The sequence below is a fragment of the Amblyomma mixtum genome, chromosome 1, assembly GCF_055824585.1.
Source record: "Amblyomma mixtum isolate Tamu chromosome 1, ASM5582458v1, whole genome shotgun sequence".
Taxonomy (NCBI): Eukaryota; Metazoa; Arthropoda; class Arachnida; order Ixodida; family Ixodidae; genus Amblyomma; species Amblyomma mixtum.
Window position 1 is genome coordinate 314493772 of NC_143012.1, and position 17987 is coordinate 314511758.

The 17987-nt window shown below is 49.7% G+C and overlaps 2 protein-coding genes across 3 annotated transcripts in view; both read right to left on the bottom strand.

Moving 5' to 3' along the window:
• Positions 1–1146: 1146 nt before the first annotated feature.
• Positions 1147–2855, bottom strand: LOC149372520 (uncharacterized). Its single transcript, XM_089567012.1, has one exon. It carries the CDS (start codon positions 2593–2595, stop codon positions 1258–1260), a length of 1338 nt encoding a protein of 445 aa, XP_089423138.1. The 5' UTR covers positions 2596–2855; the 3' UTR covers positions 1147–1257.
• Positions 2856–10060: 7205 nt separating this feature from the next.
• Positions 10061–17987, bottom strand: part of rdgC (retinal degeneration C) — a 192239-nt gene continuing 184312 nt past the window's right edge. For both annotated transcript variants that reach the window (XM_089567014.1, XM_089567013.1), the window contains one exon: positions 10061–17934. In XM_089567014.1, the coding sequence (XP_089423140.1) occupies positions 17615–17934 (320 nt within the window). In that variant the 3' untranslated portion in view covers positions 10061–17614. The remainder of the gene's footprint in view (positions 17935–17987) is intronic.

Sequence of the window (17987 nt, forward strand, 5' to 3'; positions counted from 1 at the left end):
ACGCCATAGACCGGGGACATGGTTACTGTCGTATGTGTACACCGTATTTGTAGCGCATACGGCAGAGATTATCTGCAAACTTTGCCAGTCGGAACCGCACTTTACGGCGGGCGGGGCTCGAAAAACGGTTGCCCATTTGTGCAACGTGTGCACGTAACCTGGCCACAACGCGCCGGCGGTTATCAGAAGCCGGCGTACTCCATGGCACGATACGTGTTCATGTATCGGCGCCGTCTCATTAACGAAACTCCAATTTAGCGCTCGGCTCCTAAGCCGTGATTCCCCGGTTCGAACCTGACAAAAGGCGCCCGTGTGTTGCGCAATGTCAGTGCACGTTAAATACCCCAGGTGATCGAAGTTATTCCAGAGCCCTTAACTACGGCATCGTACGGCATCGCGTGCGGCACCTTTTTCTTCCTCTCTGCTTTCACTCCCTCCTTTATCCCTTCCCTTACGGTGCGGTTCAGATGTCCGAGATATGAAACAGATACTGCACCATTTTCCTTTCCTCAAAAACCAAATTTCAATTTCTCGGCACTAACCAATGTGACCAGATGTACTAAAAAGGTGGTATACCTAGAACGCAGTGGAGGACATCTCCCCAATTCTTTGACTGTTGGATGCAACTGAAGAACGACACCCCTTCCAGCCAGTGGCGTCGGCCGGTTCTCATGAACCTGATAGCGTGACAATGCAGGGAGGGGGTAACCCCGAGCATGGGGAGGGGACTATCCCTTTTCATCTGCCACTCCCTGCATTATCACGTTGCAAGGCTCATGAGAATCGGTTTGGTTTATCGGGTTTAACATCCCAAAGCGACTCGAGCTACGAGAGATGCCGTAATGAAGGGCTCGGGAAATTTCAACCACCTGGGGTTCTTTAGTGCACTGACATCGCACAGTACACGAGCCTCTAGAATTTCGGCTCCATCGAAATTGGACCGCCGCGGCCGGGATCGAACCCGCGTCTTTCGGGCCAGCAGCCGAGCAAAACAACCACTGAGCCACCGCGGCGGCTTCCGCCGACACCATTGGCTGGAAGAGAATCCTTTGACGGAGAAAAGCCGCTTCGTTGTTGAGTTTTATCTCACTATATTCTATACTAAGTATAACATACTGATTGATTACTGAGCCAGTAAACGCATGATTATTTGCAGCGAGGCACTGAAAGCCTGTTTTATTTCGCTGCGCGCAACACTCGGAAAGTTGGGCGTCGTCCTCAATGTGTCCAGAAGCGGGTCAGTACTCCCGAGTGATGTCACTGGAGCTTGCGCTGCTTTTCCGACTGGCGAAGGGCGCTCCAGGCGTCACCGCAGGCGGCAAGGTCACTCGCGAGCTTCTCGTTGACCTTTCGGGCCTCCTGCAGCTCGAACAGGAGCTTTAGCCGTCGCTCCTTTTCCTGCGAATGCTGAGGCTTGGCGTCGTCGAGCGCGGCTTTGAGCTCCCTGGCGCGGTTGTTGAACGTCTCTTCGTCTTCCTTAAGCTCTTCTGCGCGCCTCCTCTCGTCTTCCACCTGCTTCTTCGTGATTTCCAGCAGCCTCTCCAACTGCCGGATGGTTCGCGCGGCAGTCCGGTTTCCTTCTTCGGTCTGCTGAAGAAGATCGGATGCCTGCGCTAGGCGCTCCTCGAGTCGAGCCGCGACCGAGCGCTGTCCGGCCTTACGAGCTTCCTCCACTTTCAGCAGCTCCGCTCTGAGTTCCGCAGACTGACGCTCGTGCACGAACGCTTTGTCCGCGGACCGTTTTGACGCGCTGCGTTCCGCGACCAGCTCGCCACTCAGTTGGTCAGCTTGTGCCTGCACCGCACGCATCGCGTCGGTCAGTATTCGCGTCTTGTTTCGCTCATCCTCGAGTTGTTTCTCCATGCCGAGAAGCTTCGCTTCGAGAATCTCCGTGTCTCCGCGAAGAAGCGCTGTTTGACGAATAGCGTTCGCTACATCATCTTGAAGCTCGTCGCGTTCGGCCTGGACGATGCGACGCGCACGTTCGGCCGGTGCCAATTCTTCGTTGACTCGATCGCGCTGCGACTTGAAATCCTTGACGCGTTTGCGAGCGGCCACGACTTGCTGCTCTAGTTCCTGCCGCGACGCGCGAGCCTCTTCTAGCTCCTGTTGTCTGTGCTTTGCCGAGCCTTCCAATTTCTCGACTTCTCGTACCACTTCTCCAACGCATTCCCGAAGATGAGCTACCTGACGACCACGCTCTTCGAGACTCGCCTCTAGCTTCTTGCATCCAGAAAGCGTCGACGATCGCAACATCTTTTCGTCCCTCAGCTGTTCCTCCAGAGCTTTAACGTGCCTGGCAACGGCTTTGCATTCAAGCTTGAACAGCTCCTCACGCGCTTGGAGGTCGCGCTCGTTCTGGGCCTTCAGCACCTTCAAGGCGAAGTCCCAACCCGAGCTGGCAAAGCTTGCCGATGGTAGCTCGACATCCAACTCTCTGCGGAGTGACTGCGCATACATATGTCGTAGATCGGTTGCTCGCGACTCGTAGCTCTGGGGCCCAACGTCGGGCTCGTCGCGGCTGCGTGGAGACGCTTGCTCACCTTGATTCTTCACGTCCGTGCACCGGGCTCCAGTTGGGTCTGTGGAGTCCATTGCCACGTTCCAAGGATCCAGCTGCGTTCGCCGAGCAGTACCTGTTCTCAATCAACGCCTCTTCCAAGCTGTGCCTTTTGATCGTTCGTACGTTTGTGAAGGCTGGTGCTGAACTCTCTGCCGCTTTGATGATGGCTGCTGTTCGAGCGTTCGCTTCCGTTGATGATGATAGCTGTCCTTGCGCGTTCATCGTGTTTTGAACGCTGTGCGCACGCACCATGCGGGAGTGGAACGGTTCGGAAAATGCGTATGTGAATTGTCGAACAATACGTATTAAGCGCCAGAAATGCCCCGTTCATTCATTCTTCCAGCTCAGAAGACACGCTACTCAGAAGATAGAAAAAATTCAAGGGACACTTTGGCTCTCTAAAGTGCTGCAAAGCGAAAGCGTTTCCTGGCGCACTGTTTGTTTTTTATTTTTTATTTTTCAGAAGTTATTTTTCTCATTTTATTCTTTAATTTTGTTTCCTTTCTTATTTTTATTCTTATTTTTTTTTCTGCTTTTTATTTTTTATTCCTTTATTTTTTTATGAAAAGCATGCATTCACTAGATGCATCTTTATTCATGCTCGAACCTTGAGCCTTCGTGGCGGAGTGGTAGCGTGTCCGCTTCAAATGCCCCTGGTGCGATTACCATCCTCGACGCAGTTTCTAAGTAGTGACGCCGAAACGCGGAAAAATTTGCCGACACGGCTGCTAGCGACAGTATGAGGAATTAAAGGCTTTCGCCTTAAAAGAAAAATTCAGGGGGCACTTTGTTGACCTTAAGTGCGGTGAGGCGAAAGCCTTAAGCAATGTTGCTGCTTGTGTCACTTATGTGTGGTTAAGATGTTAACAGCGTCTTGCAACGCTGCCAGTGAGTCCATAGAACGCCATCGCCCATTCGGCTCTACGCCTTTCGACGGTAAATTGGTTTTTGAGGAAAGGAAATGTATCTCTCTCGCATATCTCGGTGGACAAACCTCTCTGTAAGGGAAGGGAGGACGATGGGAGTGAACGAAGACGCCGTATTAGCTAAAGCAGAAAAGCTCATAAAAGGGCTTTAGTATTAGCTAGATGCGTCTTTGTTCATTCTAAACAATCGAGCTGGCATGGCGGAGCGGTTAGCGTGCTCGTCACGCACTCCGGGGACCCTGGTTCGATTCCCCAACTCGACCAGTTTCCTTTTCCGTATTATTTATATATGTGGTCTGACTAGAAAGGTTAATTAGGCTAATTGGTCATTACTATTGTTCTAATGCCATCTATCATGTCCTGTCATTCACCTGCCAAGTGATGGAACTCTCTAGAGTGTTGGACACTGTCTATGAAACGTCTGGACACGTCTAATAATGATGGTTAATGATAGTTAAGCATGAGTTGCACATTTCGGGATACTAGTTAATGTATGGCTAGTGATAGTTAACGTGACCTTAACTAGTACACTGATTAATTAGTGTTAAGGTAGAGGCGCAGTGCACAGTCCCGCATGCCACTTCTTAACTACTGATAATTACCAATTAGTCATTAAGTACTATGAAAATTCAGGGGGGCACTTTGACTCTCTAAAGTGCTGCAAGGCGAAAGCGTTTGTTTTATTTTTTAGGTTTGGTGGCTGCCTGGGCGCGCCCAAGGGCTGAACTGAGTGATTGCAATATGCTACGCATAAAAACCCCAGGTGGTCGAAATTTCCGGAGCCCTTCACTACGGCGTCCCTCATAGCCTGAGTTGCTTTGGGACGTTAAACCCCAATAAATCAATAAATCAAACGTCTTGGTCACGACAGTATGAGGAATTATAGGCTTTCGCCTTAAAACGAGAGGAAGACCAGTGCAGTGGCGCGCCCGTGCATGCACGTGCGGATTTTACGTTTTCCTCAGCCAATTTTTCCCGCATTTGCACTAGAAACGCAACAACGTTTCCAAAACATATCGTCAGTATTCAAAGCCGCCTGCTATGAGAAAATATTTGCCGTCTAATCAGCGATGCTTCTTGCTTTCCGACATGGTAATTGCGCGACACACACACAAGACAGGGTACAGGACGAGCGCAAACTTACAGCTGATTTTATTCAACGGACACAGCACATATTTGAAGGAAAAAAATGGCCTGGCTTAGCTTATGGTTAAGCCTAGGATGCGAAGCATACCGCCGGCGGAGGCTGCGCGTCCGCAAGCGAGCGCACGAGTTGAGCCCCAGCTTTCACAGCTGTTGTGACGTCAGCGCCCCTAGCGGAAGGAGCGGGAGTTAGGCCGCCGGTGGAGGCTGCGCGTCCGCAAGCGAGCGCACGAGTTGAGCCCCAGCTTTCACAGCTGTTGCGACGTCAGCGCCCCTAGCAGAAGGAGCGGGAGGAGGCTGCGCGTCCGCAAGCGAGCGCACGAGTTGAGCCAATACCTGTTGAGCCCCAGATTTCACAGCTGTTGTGACGTCATATCACGTGGTGCGCCGATGTAGGTCAAGTGGTAGCTACGCGGCCGCGCGCAGCGCAGCAAGGAAGAGCTCGGTTGTGTGGCTAGTATGCTTCGCATAAAAGAATGTACATGTACAGTACTTCGAGCGTGCGCAGCTTGTTTTTCGCGCAACTACCATGTCTGAAGTATTCAGCCAACTAGGCCGACAACACGTTCTACTTCTTGCTTTCCGCACTGCAGTAATGTATGCGTGCTTTGTCGTGTTGCGTTGCAACGTACACACAGAGGAGGTAACGTCACTAAAGAAACCTCTGTGCACTCGTTTCGTTACGTCACTTACGAGGCAACAACGGCGACCTTGAGTGTGCGCCGTCTAATTAGAGTGCTCGCCTGTTGGCGTTTGGACGCTAACATTTGTTTTCATGTTAATTTTCTTCCCGGTGTTGTACCCGCCGCAGTGGCTATGGGGTTAGGGCGCTCTGCTACTGAGCGGAAGTACCCGGGTTCGAACCCGACCGAGGCGTCCGCATCTCGACGGAGGCGAAACGCAAAAGGCGCCCGTGTGCTGTGCGATGTCAGCGCACGTTAAAGATCCCCAGGTGATCGAAATTATTCCGGAGGCCTCCACTACGGCACCTCTTTCTTCCTTTCTTCTTTCACTCCCTCCTTTATCTCTTCCCTTACGGCGCGGTTCAGGTGTCCACAGAGATATGTGAGACAGACACTGCGCCATTTCCTTTCTTCAAAAACCAATACACTGCACCGCCCGATCCGAAACGCATAGCCGCCGCCGTTCGCCACTGCGAACCGCCTTCCTATATAAATGGTTTATTCTCTGCCAGTTCTTCCTGTCTGAGCCATGAGCGAGGCAACCGGTGGAAGTCCTTCGTCTGCCGCCGCTGCTAAACGAGCTGCCGGAGCAGAGGCCCAGCGCCGTCGTCGCCAGAATCCAGAGGTGCGTACCGATGAAGCTGAAGCTTACCGTCGCCGTCGTCGAATTCTTTGCCTCATTTTATCGAAAAGCTGAAACAGCTGATGAGCTGCGCTTAAATTTCCCATTAGGAAGTAGCGTAATCGTCGGCATTTTTTTTTTATTTCCTTCTCTCTCTCTTCTTTCACTCCCACCTTCCTCCCTTCGCTTATGGCGCGATTAGTGGTGGTAAAAAACTTTTTATGCGTGACATATTGCAATCACTCAGTTCAGCCCTTGGGCGCGGCCGAGCAGCCACCAAACCACGTGACATGACGTCACGACAGCCGGAGGAAAAACCGTAGGTAAAGATGATGGCGATTCTTGGTGACATTTGCAAACACAGTAAAAAGAAAAAAAAGGAAAAAAGAAAATAAACAAAATAAAAAATGGCTGAGGCTTAGCTAAGGTTAAGCCTAGTCAGATGCGAAGCATATTGATGGCTAGGCTTGGTAATACATGGCTTTCCTTGGTTGAATACTTGGTCATTTTAATACAACCACTAGAAGTGTAGCAAGGATTGCCGTGGCAGCTATATACGGGATCATCGGTGAATTCAATACAGAGTGTACAACCGCTGCCCCAGCGCCGGCTACAACAGCATTCTTGGCACCCATGGAAAGTACATTGGAAACACCCTTAGTTATTCCACCACCGCCACCATTCCCTATAGACTGTATTGATGTACTCCCAGCAGCAGCATCAGCTGTAGTACCGGCGGTTGTAGCAATATTTCCCCTCGACGTACGCCTATTCCGTTTCGTAGCATTCCAGCGTTCCGAACTTGTAGAACTACTGACGGACTCGGTGGCAGCACTAGTGAAAGCATTGCTGACAAGTTCCTCGCTTTGTTCTTCAGTTGTTGTAGAACGTTGTCGCCGAGCCGCATATTGAGCACGCCGCTTAGCCAGACGTTCATCCCGCTCTTCATCGGTCTCTGTGGCATGCTGAAGCTTTCGCTTCTCGTTCAAATCAGCCCTACTTCTAGGCGGCATCCCAACACCTGGCCGCCTCGTAAGTGCCCGGAGATGTTGTTGTTGTTGTTGTTGTGACTGAGAGAAGGATGAAAAGGAAATTGCACGGGCCTGCTACTGGCTCTAGCCAAGCCACCACCGCTGCCAACGTGCAGATAGAGGAGAGGTAAGAGATCAGAGGAAAGAGAAAAAGGCAAGAAAAGACGCGCGTCGCAGCAACAACTGCGTCCGCCGGAGCGGACGCTGCTGAAAAAATCAGATAAGCGGCCGAAGCCGCGCTCGCCGAAGCGAGATCAGATACTCCTAGCGAGATTTTGCCCGGAGAGCGAGGCAAGCTCAGCTTTATACCGCTGCTGTAGCGTCACGTGGTCAGATGCAGCGCCTCTGATGTGGAGCCTCAACCGCCGCGGCCGACCGCGCGAGCCGGCAGCCCATCTCTCCTCTGCTGTGACGTCATGTTGTCACGTGGTCAGCCGCCGCGCCTCTGATGTGGAGCCTCCACCGCCGCGGCCGACCGCGCGAGCCGGCAGCCCATCTCTCCTCTGCTGTGACGTCATGTTGTCACGTGGTGTCACGTGGTCACGCTAAAGGTCAATGGTAGCTCCACCGCCGCGCTCGACGGGCTGTAGTGTAGCTCTAGTAATATGCTTCGCATAAAAAGAAAGAAAAAAACGGCTTAGCATGGTGGCTGTTGCCACCGCCCCCCCGTTTCAAAGGGGGCGCTCCTATCCATCCAACCATCCATCCATACGTCACGGAGGAAAAGCTGCTGAGAAAATCGAGTGCCGCCAAGCAATACCTCGCGCAAAAAGACCGCGCAATATGCAACGCATTCTTGGCTTAACCAAGCTAAGCCTGGGCATCTTTTTAATACTCAAAGAGAGTTTGGGAGTCAGAAGACCCCGCTGCATGGTTGGTATCCTTAGTACGGGACACCGCACGACGAGGCCCCGTCTCGCCCGCTTTACTAGAGCCCTTTGGGACTCCAGTGTAGAGCAGTTGAGGAGGGCAGTCTCCCATGCCTCTCGGGGGGGGGGGGGGGGGGGGGGGAAGGAGGATTCTGAGTACATGTCCACACCGTGTGAAAAATATCGCAGATCTCTGCACAGTGCGGGCAGCGCCCATCTGTGTTCGGATCAAAGTGTTTTGCTATGGCAGGACAGAGAAGAGTTCCTGTCTGCAGGCGCCGCAGAGTTCGCTCCTCCGCCTTACTTAGCCCCTTGGCAGGTGCCGGGCAGAGGCGGTGGCTGTCGCAGTAATGAATTAAGATTTCGCGGAACCGCAGAAGCGGTTGATGAGCTTCGAGCCAGGAGAGCTAGGATGAGGAACGTGGTGTGCGAGCGCTTGGGCGGCCGCATCAGCGGCCTCGTTGCCTCGTAGACCCTGGAGGCCAGGAGCCCAGATTACCTTTGTGCGAGTTGGATCGGCGGGAGCCCGTCTTAGAATTTGGGGGGCAAGAGGTGATACTTCCCCTGCAAGATAGTGTTCACAGGCCCGGCGGGAGTCTGTGATAACCGTTCTCGATTTTGGATCGGCGGCAGCGAGAGCTATTGCAACTTCCTCCGCTCGCGTTGAATTTGGGGCCCGAAAAGTAGTACTGCACAAAGAGGAAGATAGCTTGGATGAAATGCATAGGTTTCATGAAAGAATTGCTGGGAGTGGATTCCCGTGGCATAAGTTTCAGCATTGGTATTTTTTTTCGGGCACAGTTAGCATGGCGAGGTGTATCCCGCCTTCTGCGGCAGGGAGAACGCCGTGGCCGGGATCGAACCCACGTCTTTCGGGTCAGCACTGAGCCACCGCGGCGGCCAAAAAAAGGAAAAAAAAAAAAAAAACAAACGAAAATTCTTACGTAGAAAAATAATATTCGCCAAGCCAACCGAAAGTGGCGTACTAAATTAAACGCCGAAAAAAGCATGGCAAAATTCAGATTAAAAATTCAGAGGACACTTTGGCTCTCTAAAGTGCTGCAAGGCGAAAGTGTTTCCTGGCGCACTGTTTACTTTATTTATTTTTCATATTTTATTGTTTTAATTTTGCTTGTATTATTTTTATTTCTTTTTATTTTTGTTTCCTTTCTTATTCTTATTTTTTTATTTTTCATTCTATTTATGAAACCCATGCATTCACTAGATGCGCCTTTATTCATGTTCTTACCCTGAGCCTTCGTGGCGGAGTGGTCGTCTGCACTTCAAATGCCAAAGGCCCTGGTTCGATTCCCAGCCTTTGACACAGTTTTTGTTTAAGTAGTGACTCCGAAACGCGGACACACTTGCTAACATTCCTTGGTCACGACAGTATGAGGCATTACAGGCTTTCGCCTTAGTAAAACCTGAAAACTCCAAGCCCTAGGTATAAGCGGGCTTATGTGGGTCGAAGTGGCAGACAGTTCATAAATGCGATGGATGAGGTGTGGAATGAAGTGTATCGTCTCGTCGAGTAGAGAGCCCCTTCAGAGGGACGAGGAGCTGAACACGTACCAAGATATTCTTAGCCATTACAGATTAGGAAGACATACACTACCTGGACCATAAGGGCCTCAGAAAAAAGGAAGAGATCATATAGAGAAAGTTACAGGCGGGAGTTTTTCCCAACCCACTAGCATTAAGCAGATGGCTTCCGGCGATCCAAGACCCGAGGTGTAAACAGTGTAATGAAATAGCAGACATATGATCCACATGGCGTGGACATGCCCTAGCCACAACGAACCAGACAGGAATGTAGAGTCCTGGGAGGCTTTAATGGCCAGCCAGAAAGAAGAACAAAAACAGTCATCCGTCTGGCCCTGGACACCGCTGAATCCCAAGGGATCCCAGCCTGCGGAAAGGGGAAGATGACGACGGCGGTCAAAACTCTAGTCTTCATCGCCCTCTGATTCCTTGACTGGTGCAAATAAAGTTATTTCGTCATCATCATCATCGGCCTGGACACTGCGAACGAAGGATCGACGTATATAGTAAATTGCGGGAAGAGGGGGAAGGAATACCCTCTCCCCTTCTCGCAGTATTCCAGGCCCCCTTTCTTCGGTCGAGCATCCCCTGCTTTTGACGTTCAGGTTTGTTGCCAAACTCTTCACTGCTTCGCTGCAGTGAAAATACTGTTAAATGAGAGCAAGAAGCGGAAACCAGATGTTTATTTTTAAATAACGAGTTTATTATCTTTTGTGCTGGACGTGGGTGCGTAGTGCGAACCACAGTATCGCTTCACTGGCTTAATCTTGGGAGATGTTATGTACACACAGATATAGAGACAGCAAGAATATTCGGGGCACAAACTTGTTTCTCGTCGCGGCGCGCTCTTCCCAGCTCCGTCCACTGATTCTGTGCACTTGAGACTTGCCGCAGCCAACAGGAATCTCATCGTCATATAGAAGCTTTTGATAGTTCACTTAGAACGGGTTAAATTGTTAGGACAGTTAAAATCCGTGCCATTATTTAAAAAAAAATCATAAAACAGTATGGATTGGGAAAGTTTCGTCCAAGTATGCCCATTTGGCACCGTTGTATACGGTCGCAGCGCTTTTGCACTGCGTCGCATAGGACTGCGTATACCTTGTCGGCGCGTGCATAGTTAGGGAAATATAAATCGGTCCTGTATTTATATAGTTATATACGTTGATAAAGGGTGATGATTGCACAGGTTATGTGGTCGTATTTTTTCTTCTTTTCTTCAACCAGTCAAGCCAAGACACCCCTATAGCTTAAATGACATTTTTCTGCCAGAGAACCCTAACGGATGCACTTGTCGGCTGGATCTTAAGCAAGTGACCGCGTGTGACTAGAGCTACTTGATAAAGATGTGAAGGCAAGGACTAAGAAGCACCATGAAGTTCCATAAAGAATAGCGGCAAGCTGGAGCTTTTACCATAGATAGGACACAACAAACGGGAAAGGCAATCGTAATACGACGTGGACGTTTGTACGTATGACGGTTGCCTTGCCGATAAAAACTCACAGTGGAGATTCCGACGCATATGATTTCGTCCCCTGCCCTATATACTTGTAAACGACCCATTTTAGTTAGAAATGTTAATTGCGTTACCTTTTGTTAAACGCTTATGGTCCTCTCACATTGTTTTATATAAAAGTGAAAGTGCATGGAGATTCTGGTAACACAGAGCGCTCTTAAGTTTGGCAGGGAGAAAAGGAAACAGGGGCAATATTTCGCAGATGTTAAAGAGTAGCATGATTTTTCCGACGCAATGCTGCTAAAGCGTTTCAGACTATATGAGCAGAAACAGTCGTATGCGGTTCCAGTGTCGCCTGAAAGGTGCTTTGAGAATAGACAAACATTTGCATTGAGCACCAACAAAAAAATGCAAACATAGGTTGGACTGCAGGAAGTCAGCTTTCCAGCGTACGTTTCAATTGTTGAAGAAGGGCAGAAAGTTGCCTAAGCTGGTTATAATTCATGGTTGAAAAAGCGCGTAAAAGGACAAACGGATGAAGGGAGAACACAAGGAAAAGCTCTATAAGCTGGACGTTGTGTTCTTTGTTCGTCTGTCTGTCTTTGTATGCACTTTTTTGGCCATTCAGATGTGCAAGCGTGGCCGATTTTCATCCCCAGCATTTCAAAAACTCGTCTGCTGATTGATGACGCGCAAGCTTTCGGCTCGTTCACGGGGCCGCCTAGCGGTCGGTGATTGCGACTGCGAAGCAGTTATATTGAAGTAGTTATTCAACTTTAGCTCATGCTTTCCGATTCAGGTCATTTTCAGCGTACTAGGAGTGGTCACAGTCGATGCCATCCCACAAACAAGGCTGAAGTCATCAAACCTCCCGGCATTAACAGAGAACTTATGTTATTCCGGGTCTTCTGGCGCTATTTTCAGTTAGACAAAGTGGTTGAAGGCGCTTCCACAGTTTCAAGCTATACAGACCGAATACAGGTGCAAGTAAGTGCTCCCAGAGTGCGTCCGACCATCTTTTCGTCTTATTTTCAAGCGAAGGATGGCGCCGAAACGACGCCCGCCTTTCATCATAATACCAGGAGGTTTGACAGTTATCCCTATTCCGTGCACCATGTTTATGGAATAGCTTCGACCTTGACGGTAATACTAAGGTTATAACCCTAGCCCTGTGCTCCCGAAAGCATGACATCGCAGGGAACTCAAGCCGGCGCTGAAAGTCGGGCAAATAAACGAGTTCCTCGCAAGCGTGACCGGAAAATGGTTATCCTAATCATCGTGTACGAACTTCTACACGATTTTCGCCTCTTTCCGGAACTGTCATACACAGGGCTAGGTGGAGTTGGTAAAGGTGAATGTCGAACGGATGCGTCGGACGCTTACGGAACTGCGATTCATGTAAATTCGAGCGATGACGGGGCCGTCGTGAGGCAAAGGTCAACGAATTCACTGCCAAATCTTTCTACTTACATAATTTGGTGTTTGACACACTGGCAGGTTCCTGCACTCCTACGAGGGTCCTGCGCAGTACTCTGCATACGAGTCGACGCGGCTTACGTCCGGTTTTCTCAGTAAGGAATATGAGCCGCTCTTCGGAGCCCGCACAGGTTGGCACACGAACGTTAGAAATAAAAATATATGGCTATCTGTCTACCTTGTTTCACTGCGAACCGCCTCTCTCCTGGGACTAAGCACTCTATCGTACTACGATCTACCGAGCGGGTTATATCTCGTATCGTACATAACGCGTATATATGCACATTGGGAGGAATAGTCAAGAAACGAACGGGCATCCCGCAAGGAGCACCGGGTTTGTTGCATTGGTAGCATTAGATGGCGCAGCTACGGAGGTAGCGCATGTTGTACGAGGAAGAACAACAGTGCACGCAAACAGCACGAGAAAACGCGGTGAGAAAGGTGGCGCTCCAGGCGAACGCCGAGTGAGTCACGGAGAGCGTTCGGGCGTTACGCCACGACACACAGTGTCTGAACGTGCAGATTCCATCCACTGCATAACCGTGGTGGTGTAAAAAGAGGCAACATCCAAAGAAGCTACGATATACCGCAAACAGTGCAGAGAGAACACCTATAAGAGCGTATGCTTTCCGTTCAAAGAATGGTGCGGTCACACGAACACGATATTCACACAATGGCAGCAACTCGCACAGCCTTTGGGCCCCGTGTGTCTTTCCTTTGTGCAATCACGAGCAGTGAGCAGAACGTTAGTTCACTAGTTAGTACCTTCTTCCACGTCACCGTAGTGCGCAATTAGTAAAGAAAGATGTCGGATGGAACGAAAAAATACCGGTCTTTATGCTGGCCCAGTGAGGAAAAAGGAACCCCAACGACTCTAATTGTGGTAAGGAAGCAAAAATAAACAACGGTTACCGTTTTCTTCGTGCATCTTAATGAAACTAGGAATAGAAACGAAGGCAGCTCACGGGAAAAAGCGCACTTTTGTCATCCGGAAACGGCTTACCGTCAGAAGTGGTAATTAAGCAAAGTGGTTGTCTTCCTTGGCACTCGGCAGTAATTTCTCTTTTTGATATGTTTAAGCATGACTGAAATATACAGTCGCACGGGAAAAGAAAAAAATTAGCCGAAGTGACTGATGACTGGTACGAATTAAGTTTAAGAAAAACAGTAAGAAAAAGAAGTACAAGTAAGAAAGAACAGTAAGTAAGAAAAAAAAAGTCCAGAAATGTAATTTCACGGCTAAGGGCCAGGATATTTTCCAGTTGTCAATACACGCTTTACGTAGCGAGCTTAAAGACGTTATTTTCTCTGAGGCGTACTGCACCTTGCGGAAGAAGAGCCACATACTTTTACTGTTTTTTTACTGACAATTAATCTTTGTTTCTTCGTGTGTCTAGGAAGGTATTTCTTACTAGAGTCATCAGTATGAATCAGCAGCGCGCAAGCGCCTTGTTTTTTGTTTCATGTGAACCTGTTGTAAGGCACCCTTACCACAATATTTCGAAGGATTTTTTTGGCTGTTACCACAGGCCAAGAAAAGCAACGCTAAAGTGATCACGTCTGATATTTCTTTTTTTTTTAATTTGACGACTTACCATACGGAATATGACGAGACTACCTGACTGCAACGTTCCGCGGAGAATTCGGCTGATTGGTACCCGAAAATATATGACACAGCAGTGTGAAAAGCTAAGTTGTGCGTTGCTACTTCCCGTTGCTCCACCTTTTCCTTTGATGCATGATGTTTGCTTTGCTCTGCTGTATCAAAAACTTATCGACTGTATTGGACAGGATATAGTTTTGCGTAAATGGAAGAAACCAAGGTCGTGTGAAAGTATCGGTACTGAGCACAACTTCGTGTGCAGGTCGAGTTCATAAGGATAGATCGATCTCATTGACGTTCGCATGGGTTTATCGAATTCGCTTTTTTCACGGAGGTGAAGCACCGCGTAATTTCAGTGCAGCTAACTACTCTTGAGGAGTCACAAATCACGAGGACCAAAAGGCTGCGTGACTGCTGCGTGGGGAGAGAAGTTGCGTTCATCAGGTCAGCTTAAGCGCGTGTCTGAAAGTGTAAAGCGAATGTGCGCATTTCGCCGGGAAACCAACGGATGTTCCTGCTATAGCGGAGGCCAGGGATCTGCCTCATAGACACCGAGAGATCCGCGCCCGTATTTTCTTGCAGCTGTTTGCCATTCCATTTTTGTAATTAAAGTGTTCGAATACAGGGGCTGCATTAGGGCTTACAATAGTTTGGAGGCAGAACCCGTAGCTGTGTGCTGCGCGAGTTTCTGAGAGCCGATAGCGAGCTACCCGCGTCTCCACAGAGTCATCCGGTGGTATTGCAACCGGCGTTCTTTTGGGCCAGAGAGAGAGCGCGAAGCGATTAGCACTGCACGCAAGAAAGGACTGGAGAGCGCAGCGGTAGCGAGTTGGACCCTGAGGCGAGATAGAAAGAGGTTCTACGAAGTCGCCTTCTGTTTCAGTCTCTGGACCACCGTTTCAAACCAGCTGGTAGAAATCATGAGAGACAATAAGTGCGGGAGTTTACACACGAAAACGCACGCACACGCACACACAAACTGCAACCACAGAACAATCGCCAGACAGGAGACAGTGCGCAGGCGTATAGAGACGTGCACATCGTGACGGGACATCTACTCTGCAATATTCGGTGATCGCGCAGACCTTGAACTGTGCATGGGTCTTGCAAGGGCATCGCGGGCGTTCGGTGGTCGATTGATGTGGGTATAATTGTGTTAGTGTTTGTAATTGATTAATGATTGAGGGAAGTTTTCGCAAGCGCTGGCTGTGTAGGATGCGATAGGAAACTGGCGGAAAACGCACAAGAATGGAGTGAAGTGTAAAACTTGGCTGAGTTGTACAGGAGGCAAGACGGTGCCGCAAGGGCTGTTGATGCATACGACGCTCACGCGTCCAACACGCGGTGATCCGTCGGTGAGAGTCCTTGTGTTCCACGTCTCGGCTTTGTTCTGACACTTAGGGCACAGTGAATGTGTTGTCATCAGGACCCTACTTAAACGCTTACCGAGGGAAGTAGCGTATTTCTTTCACGACGGGAGCGACAACGTGCAACGCTGTATCCTCATTACGTTGAGCGCGGTTGTAGCTGTTATCGAAGCTAGACACGATGCCTGGATGCACTTTGTTGCGAGAGGCGCCTGAAGCGGCGCAGATTTTTCGACCGCGGTCGGCGGCCCCCAGCTACGCAGGACACAGTGCCGTAAGTGGAACTGTTAACACTAACGTGGCGTCAACAATGTTCACTGTCGAGTTGACTGCTGCGTATCAAAAGCGTACGCGCAAGAAATCCGATCGATGGTCCTACATAGACTACACAGACGAGGCTTCGCAAATTGTTGAAAGCGTTATGCATCTGCACAGCTCTGAAGCTCATAGCATCTGCTTTTCCGCGCCAATATTTTGTCGCTTCTACCCATGATCCCAAGCCATGTGCGGACAAAAATTTAGCGAAGCAAAAATAAAAATTAATTTCCCTCTTCCCCCAATCTTTTGTCTCCGATAGTACAGGAATTATTAGCACTTATGAAGCTACTTCTGGAAGGTTGTTTCAGTAATACACCAACAGAAAACTAAAGGAAAATAATTTCCATATGGCATAAGAGAGGCAACGAATCACGGTGCAAATTTATAGACAAGTATGCAGTATGCACGCCTCCATCTGGTACAGTCCTTTTTATAAATCCTCGACCTCGAACTTGTGTCAACGACCACGAGTTCTTGTACGCGGCTGCCATAGCCTGCCTTGAAAACATTGGCCAATACCGAGGAATTCGCTCTTCTAGCGTCTGCAACTTCAATATAGACCCGTCCTACATTGCATGATTTCTGTTTTTGTCTATCACATTGAATTTTTCAATACGAACATGCTGAAGCATTGTATGCCAACTGAACAAGGTCAGAAGGGTGCTATTATACTATCCCTGGGTACGTCGCGAAGTTGCTTTTTTTTTTTCTGTCGCGGTGCCTACCAATTACTGCCGCAGCCCCACAGGCAAATGCTCAGGGCAGCGATCCAGCAGTCCAAGTGCCCATCTGAGGACGACTGGGAGAAAAAAGTATCTACGTCCGGCTTCGCGCAAGTGAATGATCCAGATATTCAGTTGTAACACAGGAGCCCTATGCATGTGAAGAGGTTGCATTCGATCGCAGTACGCATGGTTTGCGGAGTGCAGGTAGTCGTTTTTTTTTTCAAAAACATACCCAATTGAATGTAAGCTTAGATACAATGACTACAGGGGCGCACATTAATTTTGAGCCACAAACTTCGCCTTGTTTAAAATGCTGTTTGAGATAAAGCGGGCAATCGCGTCTACTGCGGCCTGGTTGATTTCTTCCGCCTAAGAACTGTAGGTTATGAACAACTCCATTTAGAAAGAAAGAGTCTGCATTCATCACTCAGTGCCAATCGCGTACCATCTGCGTATTCGTTCGACCTATATGCAACCTTTGCCTGGGGAAATATGCCGCTTATCTTCCTTGCATCATAGTCACGCAGAACGGAGCCTCCAGAGACGGGCAAACTGTTTGTTGCATTACAGCTGCGACAGCTTCGGCAGTGGAGCACTACTGCAGCTGGTGGCAGAAACACGCCCTCCTCTACTGCTCAAAGTTTACTTTCCGTTTAACTCTCTCATGGTGGCCCTGCAGTACAGCACCTTATTGTCAAGATACCAGCATGAAGATGGCGTTGATTCAATTGGCGCTATCTGCTTTTTACTTACGCTTCTACAGGCTTAGCAGAGCCTTTAAATTTTCTTTTTTTGTGTGTGTGTAAATCAAATCGCACAATAAAAGGACGTTCTTTTTTTCTTGCTTTGTTAAATATGATTCTCCGGTCGAAACACCACTGAATGCGGCTTTTACGGACGACTCCTTTGGCAACATTCAACTCATCCTGGCCGCGGGGAGTTTCGCATCAAAACTCCTCCGCATCGGGCTACCTGCATCGCTTCCTGCCGCTTCACGGGGTCGACGATCGCGCGCACTTTGTCCATAACGAGAGACTTCTGTTCAGCTCCGCTGTTGAAGATACGACACGAGTAAACGTCGAGATTTGCCAGCGAAGACGTGCGATGCGTCTGCAGCCAGCGACACGCTCCTTCAGTGGGACGCCTCAGCAACATGCGCTCTTGCCGAGAGCGTTTCGGGTCAAGAGGAATGGACATTGTGTACACCCTGCATCACTGAGTCCCGGAGAGCCTTGGCTATGAAAGACAGTCCCTCTCGCTACGGCCCACACACTGAGCCAGTCGCAGCATCAGAGCTTGGTGCAGTAGGACTCCTCCTCCTCCTCATCCTCCTCGGCGTCCTGGTCTTCGTCGATGGTGGCCACGGGCGCGGTGTTGGCCATGCCATTGCAGGGCATCCCGTTGCCTTCCTTGGTGGCCGGCGGCGGGGTGGGCGGCCTCTTGTCCACGAGGCGGAAGGCCTCGAGGAACTCGTTGAAGTCGATGAACCCGTCCTTGTTGATGTCGATGCTCTTGGCCAGCTCCTCGACCTGCTCCTCGGACATGGGCGTGTTTGCGTGCTGGCTGAGGAGGTCGCACGCGTCCTTGAACTCCTCCATCGAGATCAGACCTGCGGGACAGGTACCCGGAAGGGTTACATAACGGGAAAAGACAACCTCGAAA

What these genes read in the sequence shown, in the direction of transcription:
- LOC149372520 (XM_089567012.1), bottom strand. Translation starts at nt 2,595, where the DNA reads ATGGACTCCACAGACCCAACTGGAGCCCGGTGCACGGACGTGAAGAAT.